General features: G+C 61.3%; 1 protein-coding gene across 2 annotated transcripts in view; it reads left to right on the forward strand.

Annotated features, from left to right (window-relative positions):
* DAGLA (diacylglycerol lipase alpha) overlaps nucleotides 1-15142 on the forward strand; it is a 61231-nt gene that overhangs the window by 24163 nt on the left and 21926 nt on the right. For both annotated transcript variants that reach the window (XM_044259428.1, XM_044259429.1), the window contains exons 2-5: nucleotides 12060-12198; nucleotides 12587-12798; nucleotides 14156-14257; nucleotides 14678-14816. In XM_044259428.1, coding sequence (XP_044115363.1) covers nucleotides 12104-12198; nucleotides 12587-12798; nucleotides 14156-14257; nucleotides 14678-14816 — 548 coding nt within the window. In that variant the 5' untranslated portion in view covers nucleotides 12060-12103. The remainder of the gene's footprint in view (nucleotides 1-12059; nucleotides 12199-12586; nucleotides 12799-14155; nucleotides 14258-14677; nucleotides 14817-15142) is intronic.

The raw sequence follows: 15142 nt of genomic DNA on the forward strand, positions 1-15142 counted from the left end.
TGCCTCATCTCTCCCGGTAGCAGGCAGGTCAGGGGGCGGTGGATACCTGCCCCACGCTGGCTGGGAAGAGGCCCTGCCCGATGCCTATTACCTCCCTGCTGTGTCCTTGTGAAGCAGGCTAGAAGGGCAGCGGTCCTAGCCCGGGGTCCCCAGCTCTGTGCAGGGCACACAGCCCCAGCTCCCCCTCCTGCCACACCCAGGGAGCAGGCCAGGAAGCAGAGGCCACCGAAGTGACAGTGTGACAACGTTCAGGCCCCAGGCCCTGAGGGTGAGTCCTCTGGGAAAGAAAGTGACGCCAAACTCTGGAGTCCTGGGTCAAGCCAGCCAGGCCCCGCTCTCTTGGAGCCTTTACCTACCCACGTACAAAGCGGGTGCTCTGGTCCTGCCCAGGGGTGAGCAGACAGAAGAAGGCTGATGCTTCTCAGCTGCCTGATGCGGTCACCCCCGTAGTGGGGGCCTGGGCTCCTCTCCCAGGCTTTCCCCATTTCCAGACTGTTGCCTGCAGCTTCCAGGCCCATCCCCCCAGGCCGGGGGAGAGGCAGGGGCTGCTGCGGTTTCTCCCAGGGAGCCCGGGCATGAAGGAGAAGGTGCTGCAGACAAGACCAGGAGTCCGCAGGAATGGGGGCCTGGGCTCCCCAGCCCTGTCGTGGGCTGATCAAGCAGGGCAAGGGCCCTGAGCTTGCCTAGGGAGGGGCCCCTGAACTGAGGGGGGCCAGCTGGAGGGGAGGAAACCCCTGGGCTTGCTCTGTTCCCAGCGGATGAGAGACAGAGTCAGGAGCAGGAAATGGGCTTGTCCGATGGGCAGAGACGGGCGGGGACAGGGGTTGGGGGGGCCTGGGGGGGGCGGTTGGAGCTTTACAGTCAGTGGTGGCAGCTTTAATCTTATTTAAAGGGCATTTCAGAGCCATAAGATGCTTTTGAGTAGGGGGTTGATTTCATTAAAACTGTTAACTGTAGCTAATTCCAGCAAGCACCTCCTCTGGGACGGCCCCTGCTCTCAGCACTGCCCAGCTGTGTCCTCACAGCAGCCCTGGGGAGGCACTGTGAGCACCGTCCCCGTTTACAAAGGAGGAAGCAGAGGCTTTGTAGTTGATTTGTCCTGGCAAGTGGTCCCTGAAGGTCACAGCTCAGTGGACATCTGAGTGAGTGGAGGACAAAAGCACGTCTCGCCCTGCCCTCCATCCAGGGGCAGAGGACCTTCTGAGCCCCTGCCCCTTCCTGGAGGCCCTGGAAGTAGCTGGGGCTTGGGTCTAGCTCTGTCATGCCATGGGAGCGGGGAGGGGTGTCTGCCAGGGAGCTAGTCAGCTGCAGGTCCCAGTCAGAGCTCCTGCTGCCGTGTTTCCTGTGACACCCCCTTTTGCTCTCAGGGCTCAGGCCAAGCGGACTCTCGTTTGGGCTCCTGCCTGGAGCCCCAAGACCCTCTCCTTGGCGTTCTACACCCCAACCAGGTAGAATTCCAAAAGTCAAGGCCAGAGAGGACCTGAGAGGTCATCCTGTCCATTGCCTCTCGAATGTTTTTAAGCACCGAGACTGTTTTGTTCCAATAAAATGTTACAGGGAACCCCCACATGTAAAGCAGCTAACATCAACTCCGACTGACACAGCACGCCAGCCCCAGGAAGCCCCAGCCCTGCCTATTTGGCCACTTCCCCTTATCTGGGGGTCCCTGAGGGTTTCTAGAGCCCCACTTGGAATAGTATGGACATCCCTTCATTGGACACAGGAGTGGAGGGCCCCTAGGGGCGGGGCCCAGGCCTGGGCCTCTATGCTGTTGAAAGCCCCCCCCACCCCGTCCCTGCCATCCAGGTTCTTTGGGGCAGAAGACGTTGGCTCTTGCTGTCACATACGGGAACCCTGCAGATATCCTCCCCCGGGAAGGAGCTAGTATTACGTTGTCACTCGATGCCTGCCTGCTTCCTTGATGCCCAGGGAATGGTAGAAGTGAAACCCAATCGCCCAGATGGCTGTCCTGTGCCCTAGATGGCCATGCTGCCCACAGAGGCGGCCCCGGCGTGGACCCATGGCCCATGCAGACTCTGGGAGGCCTTGTCCCCAGTGCAGCCCCAACCCTAAGACCCAGCGCACAGCCTGAGGAGGCGCAACAGGACGGTGCCACTTGGGGTTCGCTGGGTGTGGGGCGAGCTGTCGGGCTGGGTGTGGCCCACTGAGCAGTCTCATTAGCAGCCTCACGAGGGGACCTCTAATGAATCAGAAGGTGCTAATTCCTCTCAGAGGTGTTGCCAGCACCCGGGACAGGGAATCTCCTCTCTGGGAAGCTCTGAGAAGCCAGACCTGGGCATTGCTTTGAACTGTCTGGTAGAGGGTACCGTGGGGGGCGGGGGGCTCCCAGCAAGGGGCTTTCACGCAGGCCCTGCGGGAGACCAGACAGGGAGGGGTAGGGGGTGGCCGAGTAGGATGCTGCACTGAGCAGGGGGCCATGAAGAGTGGGCCTCTGCCCCTTGGGGTGTCCTGAGTTTGAGCAGTGGGACGTCCTGAAACCGCACAGAGATGCAGGGAGTTCTAGCAAGAGCACACAAGCACATCCTTGGCTCAGCCCCGTGGTACAAGCTGATGGGATGGAGAGTCCCACCTCCCAGGCTCGTTTCCGGCTAAAGGAGGCGGGGCCAGGGAAGCCTCAGGGGGAGCAGGTGGAGGTCCCAGGAGAGGGAGACCAGGGCAACACGGAGGCTGGCAAGGGTGAGGGAGATGTGGGTCAGCCTGGTAGCCAGGGATAGAGCTGGGCCCCCTCTTTTTAGGGGGGTCGTCTTAGATGGCAGAGAAATTAGCGCCTCTGCCCCACCTCAAGGGGTAGGGGCTCAGTGCAGGGAGGAAAAGGTCTGAGCACTCAGGAGACATGATGGATAGAGGACACGATGGCGACTGGTACTGTCTATGAGCGAGTGCTTTGTGTGTACTCCGTCCCTTCCTCCTTGCGACCCGCTCCGAAGCAGGCCACCTGCACCATCCGTTCTGCAGATGAGAAGTCTGAGGCTCAGAGAAGTGACGGTCACAGACACCTGGAAGGGATGGAATTAGGATTCACTGCAGGGCTGGAGGGAAGGCAGCCGTGGGCTCGTTGGGGGACTATCACCCTCCAGGTCCAAGCATTGGAGGGAGGGAGGGCTCCAGGGAAGCCGGGAAAAGGCGTGTTCCAGCATGCGGGAGGACCACGGGGCAGTTGGGAAAGGCCTCCCACTGGGTGGAAACAAGCCCGGGGCCGAAGCCTGCCAGCGTGAGCCACCCCGCAGCCCAGACACCCCAGTTCCCAGGAGGAACTGGCCCGGGGCTTGGAGACAGCCAGGCAGCGCCATCAGAAGGTGCAACCTGGGCCCCTCCAGGGTACCTTTGTGCCAGGCATAAGAATGAGTGTGGGACAAGGGCCCTTTCCTAATTTCAGTAAAATAAATAGCCTGAAGAAGAACTGAGAAACAGAACCCGGCCTGGCCAGAACCCGGAGGACCCCTTTCACTACTGGAAACGGGTCCTTTGGGCCCTGGCTTCACCTCTAGGAAGGAGGAGCATGGAGAGGACCGTGGGGTGAGAGGAGGACCCGGGCCCTCCCTCCTCATTCCTCAGCAGCTAGTTCCCTCCCTGAGCAACTAGCAGGAGACCAAAGGCCCCAATTGATTCCCAGGGAGCCGGCTGGTGTCAGTGACAGGACCGGTGGCAGATGGCAAGTCCTGTTTGTTGCAGAAGAGCGGAAAATAATTAGCGTCAGGATGAGAGCTGGAGCCTCTGTGATAAATGGAGCCCAGAGGGGGCTCCTCAAGAGGCCTGGGAGCACCGCCTGCAGCTTCCCGGCCTGGCTTGGCCGCTTCCTGAGTGACCTTGGGCAAGTTGCTTAACTTCTCTGGGCCTCGGCTCCCTCATCCTTAAAATGGGGTAAGACGAGCACTTCCCTCATGGGCGTGTTAGAAAGAGCCTTTAAAGGAGGCAGTATTTGTAGTATTTGTGAACTTGCTGTCCTATCTGGCACGAATCAAGTGCTATATAAGGTTAAAAAATAAAATAAAATAAACAGGTGTTGGCGCGCGTGGGTGACTCAGTCAGTTAAGTGTCCAGCTCTTGGTTTCGGCTCAGGTCGTGATCTCGGGATCCTCGCTCAGCCGGGCGTCTGCTTCAGAGCCTCTGCTCTCCCTCCTGGCCACCTCCACCACTCACATGCTCTCTCTCTCTGTGAAATAAATAAATCTTTAAGACAAACAAGCAAGTGTTCAAATACTTGTCGGGGCCGCTTCTGGGCCCAGCCCCAGCCCCAGCCGCGTCTCCGTGGGAAGGGCTCTGGTCGGCAAGCAGGTGGATGTGGCCTCAAAGCCTTACTTGGCCCCCGGCCCCCCGGCTCCATGGATTATGTAATCTTCCTGAGGCTCCGTCTCCCCTCAGGTGACAGAACAGTCGCATGCACCCGCAGAGGAGGCCATCCTGGTGGGGAGGGACGGGGAGGTGTTTGTTAGTCAAAGACTCTGGGGACAGAAGGGACGGGGCAGGGGCGTGCCCCTCCTGCTCCCCACCACACCAGGCACGCTGCCGTGTTAGTCCCAGGACCCATCGTGTGCTGAAACCCAGCCCCAGCCCTGGGCAGGCTCGGCTCTGCCTTCTGCTCGGGCACAGCTGAGGCGTGAAAAGCAACAGCTTTTGGGCCCCTAACTTGGGTAGCACACACCCGGGCCCAGGCTGGTGGCGCACGCGGCCCCCAGCCCACGCGTGCTTTCTCTCTGTCGCCTCCTTTGGCTTCTTCCCCCTTCCCATGCCTTCCAGAGCCCTGCCTCCATGTGGGGCCGCAGACATGGCCTGGAGAAGGGGCATGGGGGGCATGGAAGGACTGTGCAGGTCTCGGTGTCTGTGCATGGGAAGAAGAAGTCGGACAGAAGGAGGAGGAGATTTTTTTTTTTTTTTTCCTTTCAAGTAACTCAAGGAGACTGCTTGAAATCCCAACTCCTTGCTGTGGGATCTTTGGGCAAATGTTGCACGTCCCCGAAACCGTGGTTTCTTCATCTGTGAGGCTGGGGTAACAGCCTGGTGAGGCTGGAATGAGGCCACATTTACAGCGTTCACACTGTGCTCTCTCCCGGCCCCACAGCCTGCTTGCCTCCAGACAGGCCGTGGGGGCCCCCTGGGCTCACGCTGCCACGTCTGCACGGTCGGCCGATACCCACTCTCCCACACGGTGGTGGGGCCGTGAGTCTGCAGCCACACAGGGACCTGGAGACTGCTCTGTGGTTTCCAGGGCCCTGCCACCTCACTCTGTGAGGGGGAGGTTTGAAGCCAGCTTGTGGGTTCAGAAGCGGGCATGTAGTCGAGGCCTGCTCCCCAGAAGCAGCATGGCATGGTTAAGACATGGGCCCTGGAATTAGGCTGTGTGACCCTGGGCAAGTCACTTCACCTCATCCGTAAACCACAGGTAGCAGCAGTACCCGCCTCCCAGAGTTGTTCTGAGGACCGAGTTATGGGTACGAAGGGCTTAGGCCAGGCCCAAGACGTGGTAGGCTACTGACAAATGCTAGAGGAAGTGAACCGACTGGGTCCCCACGTTACGGGTAGGCCGTCTCCTCCCCATCAGCCTGATACATGGGAACCGGCCTGCAGTGTCAGGAAATCAGAACCAGGTTACTGTGTGTCGACCCCCTCCCTCTGCAGGTGCTCTCCAGGACGCCACGTGAGTGAGCAGGAAGGTTAACAAGCTCTCTGACTAGCCACAGAGCTGATAAGGTGGCAGGGTTGGGGTCTGACCACCACCGAAGCCCGTGCTCTGGTCACTGCTAAAGAGGGCACGGGCCATGGTGCCGGCGCAGTTTGGCAAGGCGGTGGCCCATTAGTGAGCCCGTCCCAGCCAGGATGGAGCCTCTCGGGGCCACCAGTCACCTGGCATGGAAGGACCAGGTCAGTCCTCCCCAGGTCAGACACCCTTCCCCACCAAGACTAGAAGAGCTCCAGCCTCCAATTCTGGAATGATCTGAATGGGACCCAGAGAGCCTTGAAGGCTGCAGGTGCCTGTCCCTCTCCCATTTGGAAGCACCTTCCCATTTCAAAGCCCTTTCAAATGGGGAATCCCATTCATTGTTGGGTAGGGAGGGAGTCCTGGGCCCTCCCCTCAGGGAACCAAGGATCAACACACCCAGCAGAGCTCAAAGAGACCTTACAGACTACCCAGTTTCCTTTTTCTCTTCGGCCACCGGGAAGCATGGCTGGTGTCTAGTACTAGTTTTACATATGATTTCTATGAGACCCTTTATGTCTTCTTACCTGTGTGCAACCAATTCCCCCCACCTTCTGTTTTAATTGCCTTAGTTTTTGTGCTGAAGTTGGTTTGTTCTTAAGTTCATACCCTACCTCTTCACTGTTCCTGGTTCCTCTAAGGCACACGCAGCCATTTATTGTGAAATCCGAGTAAACACCAATCTAAGTACAAAACCACACCCTGCCTATTGGTAGCCCAGGCTCCTCATTCTCCAGAAGAGGGAACTGAGGTCTGGGAGGGGGACAGTGACACTCTGGCCTGGAGACACTGCTCTTGGTCGAGGCCTGGCAGCTCTGAATGTGGCTAGGCCTGGCCCCATTGCCAGCCTCAGCAGGCAGGGGTAATTGGAGGGGCCCCAGGCAGGTGGGCTTGGGTCTGAGATCTCCTGTCTTTTGCCTGTTGATTGGCAGACTAGTGGGGCCCCTGCCATGGGAGGTGGAGAGCCAGCCATGGACGGCTCTGTTTGAAACGGAACATGTGGGTGATGCCTTCTTGGGGACAGATCTCACGTGGACTGGCCAGCTTCCGACAGGGTCACGCGTCAGAGCGTGAAGGAGAGCTCTCTCGTGCGGAGCTGGAGTGGGCTGTGCGTGAGGAAGAAGGGCGGGAGCCAGCTCCGGGAACCTGGGACTGTGTGTCCTGGTCTCGACACCACAGGGCAGGATGTATGGGGAAGTCGGGAACCCCAGGCGCCTTTCCGAACCTGCTTCCTCGCCCATGGAAGGGGGCGACAGGGCTGTTTCTGAGCTCCTTCTACCTGACGTTGCTGCGCTGGATGTGAGTCGGGTGGCAGCAGGTATGGCCTGTGCCTCTGGTGACAGGGCTCCCGCTCCTCAGGAGGTGGGGGGGTGGCCTCTGAGCCCAGGGCCTCCTTCTGGAGTAGTCGTGCTGGAGGAGCGCTGGCTGGCCACTTCCTGTGTGGCCGCTGCTGTCCTCAGCTCCTCTAACCCCGTGGCCGTTCTGAGTAAGTACTGTTCTTAGCCTGTCTTAGAAACGAGGAGCGGAGCACAGAGAGGTAAGTGACCTGTCCGAGGTCACATAGCCCGTCAGTCCAGAGCCAGCACTCAGGCACAGTCTGTTTTTAGAGCCTGTGGACTGAGGGCCCTTGTCTTCCTGCCTCCCTGCCTCCCGGCCGTGAGGGTGGAAGGTCATTCGTGTGACCTGAACTCAGGGCACAGGAGGTGCTCACATGATGGTGGGACCCATGGCCCAGACCTGCTGGTTGTCCCTTTCTTCCAGCCTGCATCGTGCATCCTGTCTCCTGTGGGGGCTGGGCTCAGCCCGGCTCCAGTGACCTGGCCCCGCTCCCGTCTCCCACCAGCCCTGGGCCATCCGCAGGGTAGATACAGCAGCCGTGCCCTCCTCCCTCAGCTGGGGGCTCTCGGCACCCTGCTGGTTAGTACCCCTGTGAAGGGGCTCTTCTCCCCAAAACCTACTCCCAGGGCCACCCCCCCAGGGGACCTTAGGATCAGAGGGTGAGGCCCAGCCTGGGGTGCTTTAGCCAAGCAACCCCCAAGGCCTGGGGTGAGGGCAGGTGAGCCCGTCCAGGCTTAAACCTGTTCAGTCCAGCCCTTCCCACCAGCTGGAGCCAGCCGTGGGAATCAGCAGCACCTGGCCAGCCCCCAGCCCCCAGTCACAGAACACCTTGCCAACAAGTCCCCAGAGAGCCCCCCAGGAGCTCGACGATGACAGCCCCGCGGATAGACTGTGTGACCCCAGGCAGTTCCCACTATGGCCCTCTGAGGGGGTGGTGTCATCCCAGGTTTACAGACCAAGAAAGCAAAGCCCCAGATTGTGAGATGGTGCTCAGGGGAGGCACTGGGGTGGGACATTTCCCAAAAAAGCCAAGCATATGTGGGAAGAGGTCTCTGGCCCTTGTGGCTGGAGGGGAGCTGTTGCAGTGGCTTCGTGGGGATGGAGCGGTGGTTTGGGGCTCGCAGCGGCTCAGGAGGAGAAGGGCTGGTTTGAACTAAGTTGTGTTCAAACCCAGGGGCACCGTCAAACAGCGCTGCAAGACCCAGGCCCGTCGGGGCTCTGGTGGAGCCGGAGTGGGGATAGGCATTGAGGAATCAGCAAGGCTACTCTGCAGCCCTGTGCCCAGGGCCACCCTGGGATGAGCTGTCTGGGGGTCCTATAAGGGGCAGCCTGTTCTGCCTGAGAAGAGTGGGGGTTGGGGGTGGGTGCTGCCAGGGACAGGTTCAAAGAGGCCATGACTTGGCTGGCCTGGAAGGATGAGTAGGCCTCTGCCTGGAAGGATGAGTACACAAGGCGTGGAATATTCCAGTGAGGGGTTTTCAGGGAGACAACAAGTTCTGGGGGGAGCTGGGAAGGGAGGGTGGGGCAACAGGAGAGGGGGATAGGGTGCCGCCCTGGCCGGAAGGAGCTGGCTGGCTGGAGGCTGTTTCAAAGTGCTTGTAGCCAACTGTGTCCTGAATCCCCAGGGGTTGGAGAGTATCTTTCTGGCCCGGGACTCAGAGGGGGCCAGGCACCACACAAGGTTGCACAGCCTGCCAACCAGAGACTAAGACCCTTAGCCCATGCCCGAGGGGCTTGGACTTTATCCCGCAGGTTTGGGGAGCCATGGGAGGTTTCTAAAGTAGGAGATAGCATGTGCATTTTTTTTAAAAAAAGACTTTTGTATCCTTAGAAAGAGGAACTCCCCAAATGGCTAACATTTAACTTAGGGGCCTGAACCAGCAGCAGGGAAACGGGGCTTTGTGGATGGGGGCAGAAGGGGACCCCCAAGGACCCCTCTAGTCAAACTATTCACGTGAGGAAGGTCTTGGTACCCCATTCAGACCTGCCTGAGTTGGGGTCTAGCTGGGGGATATGGGGAGCCCCCAGCAGTGCCCCTGTTCCCTCCTGCTAGAGGGGGTACCATGCCTGCCCTGGAGGTGCCCCCGGATGGGGGGAGGCCGTGTGCCCCACAAATGCATTTGTTGGGGGGTTGTCGACCCTGTGCCCCAGGGAGGAGAGCCAAAGGAGGTGCTTTGTGGCAGCCCCAGACCAGGAAGTAGCCTCTGCCTGCCTCCCCCCCCCCCCACATTTCCTCCAGATGAAATCACATCCCAGCAGGGGAACAGGCCCCCATTGTGAAGGGCTGGGGTCTCAGAGAAAGGGCGCCTTTCAGGCCCTTAAAAATAGCAGCCCTGAGATGGATGAGTCCTCATGGAATGGAGTGGCCCATCCTCACCCAGCAGCATGGGCCCTGTCACCCCCATCCCACGCATCCGTGACCTGTCTTTGACCAGCAAGAGCATCTACTGGTCCAGGCGGGGGAGGGGTGGCTGGTCCATGGGGCCGTCCCTGGCGTTATCCAGCACATCTGGGGCCTCTGCAGACGGTGTCCCCTGCAGTCCTCCCCGGAATTTTAGCAGGCGGGGTCGAGTGACATTTTACAGATAAGGAAACTGAGGCACAGATCAGCGGGTGGTGGGGCCCAGGTTCAAAGCCAGGCAGTGTGGGCACCCAGGCCTGTGCCTAGGATTCTGCAGTGGTGCGCTGGCTGCGGGGCTGGGCTGGAGGAGCGGGGTGTGGTGCCCAGGCCTGAAGTGGGGCACCCGGTGGGGTCACATGATCTAGGTGGACACCAGCGCTAACCACGGCTGCTGGCCTCAGGCTGGTCGCCCCCCTGAGCCTGGTCAGAGGCTGCCACTGGCTGTATCTCTCGGGCGTCTTGACCCGTCTCAAGCTGGGTCTGCAGGGCTGGGAGCCAGGCGCTCCCCACCTTCCCGCCAGGGAGCAGAGGGCGGGGCTGTGTGTGCTTGCAGGTGTGGGGCTGAGGAGCATTAGCCAGTCTGGACTCCCAGAAGTGAAGGGGCTGGGGGATGAGGGGCGGGTGCCCATCCAGGGGATTGTGGACAAGATGTTCCGGGTGGGACCTCCAGCCCCCAGCCCCCAGCCCCCAGCCTCTCTCAGGAAGGCACTCCCCTTCAGCCGCCACCGCAGGGGTCCTTCAGATTAAGGGTTTAGAAGGGATTGGAAGAGCTGCACCTGCTGGGACCTCCCCCCCCCCTGACCTCTGGGTCACGTGAGGGGGCCCCCTGGGCCCAGCATTTTTTCAGTAGAGCCACCTGGAGACAGGGAGGGGCTGTAGAGAGACGGGGACTGAAGCACCAGCTGTTGGCAGCTCTGGCCTGCCCCAGCCAGGCTGCCACCGCACCGTGTCCTGGCTTTTTCGGTCCGGGGGTCGCTAGCGCCAGTCAGGGACGCTTGTCAGGGTTGCACCCTGCTGGAGCCCCAGACCCCCGCCCCTGCCCGGCCACTCTACCACGCGGCTCTGGCTCTGGGCTCTTCATCCTTCTCCCCACTTCCCAGAATCCGCGCTCTGACTCCTCCTTGGAGAGAGTGGGATGACATCACTTCCTGAGGGGGGGAGGAGTAGGCACGACCCCGACAGCCTAGCCCGCCAGCCGGCCCGCCAGCCCGCCAGCTCACAGGGAGCAGCCTGGCAGCGGCTGGCTGAAGTGGCCGCACCGGGAGAGCACGACAGAAGCGGGCCGGCCTGGACATGCCGGCTGGCCACCCGGCCCAATGGCCCCTCGTCCAACCTGAGGGCCGTGCCCACCGGCCGGGGGATACTTGGTCACTTGCTTCCCAAGTGATGCTGGTCTCCAAGGACACTCGCTTTCCCCGGAGCCGTCACCGGGGAGAGGAGGACTTGCCACCCGCCTCTGGACCAGGTGCCATGTAAGCCTCTGGGCCTGGGGGCAGCTGCCTAGCAGCGGGGCACCCACCCCTGCAGCAGGGGTTCCTCTGCACAGTCCAGCACAGGGCAGCCCTGGAGCCCCTCACCAGTATCTCCCAGACCAGCTCCCCCTCCCACCCCATGTGGGGAGCCTCTTGGCCTGCAGTGCTCCCTTTGCTCCTAGGGCTCTGGGGTGTGGGGGTCCTGGACTCTTAGGCGGTCCTCCCCGAGCTTGCCTGCGGCTGACTTGAATTCAGCTTTAGAGAGCTCTGAACCAGGCAGCGAAGCGTATGAGGCTCAGGGTAGACACGGGATATGTGGGTCCCAGGAGGATAGGGTATCCTGCAGGACTCACTGCCCTTCCAGCAGAGGGGCTGGGTAGCCCCAGTTGTGCCTCTGACCCTGGGTCCTGGCTGTGTCCCTGCCTACCAAGAGGCATAGCTGTGGCCGGGCATTCTGTCTGGCGAGTGCGAGATCAAGTGCCAGAGCATGGTCCCAGGGCTCCAGCAAAGCAAGAAACTGAAGACCTCATTGAGCACATCTTTCCTGAGCACCAGCTATGTGCTGGGTGCGCTCTCCTGCCTCTGTACTTGCCAGATCCATGTGTACCCTTCCCCCCACCCTCCCCAAGTTCTTCAGCCCTCAACCTGTCTTGTTCAGTTTGTGCTGAGGGACAGGCTGGTGCTTGGTCTGGAAAGCTCCCCTCACACCCCCCCCGCCCCCGCCCAGACTCCACACACTGGGCTGGGTCTCCTGGAGAAGAGGCAACAGGGGAGCTGGGGGATCCCCTGACGCCATGGAGGGGGAGGCAGGCGGGTAAGCCCAAGTCTTTAATGGAACTGAGTAGTTACTATTGTAGTAACCCCCGGGAGAGCTGATCCCAAAGGGCCGGCACCAGGCTTGGGGGCAAGAGAGCCCTCGGGTGAGACTGCAGCCCGTCTCTGGCTGCTGAGGTCCTTTACATTTACAGTGGCTCTGAGCAGCGAATAGGGATGGCTCAGCACTTGCAATGATCTGGAAGCAGCTCGGCTGTGGGGCCTGGGAGAGATGCTTCTGTGCTGGGCACACCTGGCCAGGAGTGCAGTGGCCCCAGGTGCCCCAGTGGCAGCCACAGGGCCCTCCGATGTCTTTCAGGAGGTGAGCACCAGGCCCGCTGAGCCTCTGCAGAGCTGCCAGCCATGCCCGGGATTGTGGTGTTCCGGCGGCGCTGGTCTGTGGGCAGTGATGACCTCGTCCTGCCGGCCATCTTCCTCTTCCTCTTGCACACCACCTGGTGAGTCTTAGGGCCATGCCACAGGCCTGGAGGAAGGCTTTCTAGCCGTCTGACCTGACCCTGTCGTGCTCCCGGCTCCTAGGAGTTGCTGTCTGGAGTACCCATCGCTTAGGGAAATACCCACGTGGAGCGCAGAGACCCTGCCTGGTCCCCTGCTGGACCAGGCACCATCACCAGGCAGGGCTGCCGCCGCTGTCCCCCCATGGCCAGCAGCTGGGCTCCCTGCCCTCGTGTCCCTGTCCCTGGCCACCCATGTCCTCAGAGGCCAGGTGGATGGTGGTCCTGAGCCCGAAGCAGTGCAGCCCCCCCACCTGCCGCGTCCTGCTGGCCAGGGGCCATGGAAGGCACCAGGACTCCCTGGCCCCCTGTCACACGTGCATCTCCCCAGGTTTGTGATCCTGTCTGTGGTGCTCTTCGGCCTGGTCTACAACCCGAACGAGGCCTGCTCCCTGAACCTGGTGGACCACGGCCGCGGCTACCTGGGCATCCTGCTGAGCTGCATGATCGCCGAGATGGCCATCATCTGGCTGAGCATGCGCGGGGGCATCCTCTACACAGAGCCCCGCGAGTCCATGCAGTATGTGCTCTACGTGCGCCTGGGTAAGGGCCGCCCCGGGGGTGGGGGCTGCCCCCCACCCCCCTTCCACCTGCTCCGTCACTCAGCCGGCCAGCATCTGTGGGGCCCACCCGATGGGCCAGGCCCTGGGCCAGCACCAGTGGCCAGCTGAGAGCCAGCAGACTTACCAGGCTTGTGCTCTAGACCGGGGAGGGCAGACTGTAGCCCGAGGGCCACATCCAGCCTGCCGTCTGTTTGTGCAAATAAAGTTTTATTGGCACCCAGCCGCACTCATTCATTGGCGTACTCACTGGTTCTGCGGCAGAGCTGAGTAGTCAGGACAGAGATGAGGACCCACAAAGTCTAAAATATTTTCTCTGGCCCTTGCAGGGGAAGTTGTCAGCCCCTGTTCTAGGCCAAGTGCCTCTCTTCTGCTGCTTTGAAAGCCTCCACCAAAGAGTGCCCCCCCTTCCCTGGAAACCCCTCAGGGATCCGGAGCCGCTCCCTAGAGGGCCTGCCTATGTCCTTTTTCTGGGCTTGGGGTTCAGCTGCTAGTCCCATCTTTCTGAGCGAACACTTCTCTCCTGCTTCCGGGAACTGTGCTAAGCCCTTCCCCTTGTTAGCTGAGGGAGGAGCCGTTACTGGTCTCCCTTTACAGATGAGGATTCTGGGCCATCCCCGCCCTGGCCCAGGGAGGTTAATTAGCGCCCTCAGAGTCACATGGCCAGTGTGCGTGTGCGTGTGCGTGTGTGTGTGTGTGTGTGTGTGAGAGAGAGAGAGAGAGAGAGAGAGCGCGCGCGTGAGCTGAGATTAGAACCCAGGTTGTCTGTCTCCAAAGCCTGGACCTCAGCTGCCTCAGGTGCTGCCTGCGAAGCTGGGGCCTCAAAGGCTGCCTGTGCCCCCGGGGGCCCCCCTGGCCTGCTGGGGCTCCGCTCGCCTCCTGCCCTGAGCGCCGGAGCCTCCTCTGGGAAATAGCAGTCTCCGTGAGACGCACCGTCTCTCATCTCATTCTCCGCGCTCCTGTAACGCAGACGTTGTCACCCCATTTTACAGATGAGGAAGCGGAGGCCCAGGGAGATTAGGTAACTTGCCTAAGATACATCTGATACCAGAGTTCATGGACATAAGTCTAAAATCCCGGAAGAGCAGCGAAATGCCTCTTCATCCTCCGCCTTTCCAGTCCCCTCTCAGGGAGGCGTCAGGGCCGGAGGGCGCCTCAGCTAGGACAGGCGGTGGGTGCGCTCTAGGACAGACTGGTGGTGGGACAGCCACGCCCCCTGGGCCCTCTCTGCCGCGAGGCCTGTGCTGGGGGGGCGGGGTCTGGTGCCCCTGCTGCAGAGGGGCCCTTCCCGGGCAGGCGGCCTGGAGCGCCCTCCAGCCTGCTCCCTGCTCTGCCCGCAGCCATCCTGGTGATCGAGTTCATCTACGCCATCGTGGGCATCGTCTGGCTCACTCAGTACTACACCTCGTGCAACGACCTCACTGCCAAGAATGTCACCCTCGGTATGTCAGCCGGCTCTGGGGCTGGGAGGGACGGGGTCAGCTCGGAGAGGGGGAAGCTCAGGCACATCCCAAGGGAAGCGGTTCCTGGACGGACGCCGGGCGGGGTGGTGGCTGAGGCTGTGGGCTTCTTCCCAGGCCCGGCCTGCCCCCTTAGGGGCACCTGGTGTGGAGGAAGGGTGGGCAGCAGGGGAGGGCCCCTTGGCTCCTCGGTGAGGGAGGAGATTTGCCTGCTCTGTGCCGAGGGTGCGCCTCGGGGTCATGGCTCAGCATGGGACGATCAGGTGGCCAGAGGCCAGGGCCGGGGGCTGCTGAGCCTCGCTCTTGGGCCCCAGAAGCAGACTGATCGGGAGGCAACAGTGCCCCTGAGCCAGGGAGGCTCCCCCAGCACCCGACCTCTTGCTTCCCACTGCTGCCCCGCAGGGATGGTCGTCTGCAACTGGGTGGTCATCCTCAGTGTCTGCATCACCGTCCTCTGCGTCTTCGACCCCACGGGCCGCACCTTCGTCAAGCTGAGAGCCACCAAGAGGCGGCAGCGCAACCTGCGGACCTACAACCTCCGGTGAGCAGGCGGGGTGGGCGGGCGCCCCGCGGAGGTTCAGGGAGGGGCAGCCAGGCTGGCCCTGTGCCTTCGGAACCGCGTGTCGGGCCGCATGCCGGCCTGCGGGAGCCGTGCGCATGTGTTACAGTCCTAGCCTCTCCCAGCCTCAGTTTCCTGGTCTGTAGAGTGGGAATCACAACAGCTCCTGCTCTGACGGCTGCCGTGAGATTCGAATGAGCGCAGAGCGGTTGGTGCTGTGCTCACCATTTGGCACGTGCTCGGCCAGTGGGGCCACTGTGACCATTGGCTCCCCCTTCGGTGCTGCTAACGCCAGCGGTCATTGTAGC

The sequence above is a fragment of the Neovison vison genome, chromosome 7 (genome assembly GCF_020171115.1).
Source record: "Neovison vison isolate M4711 chromosome 7, ASM_NN_V1, whole genome shotgun sequence".
NCBI lineage: Eukaryota > Metazoa > Chordata > Mammalia > Carnivora > Mustelidae > Neogale > Neogale vison.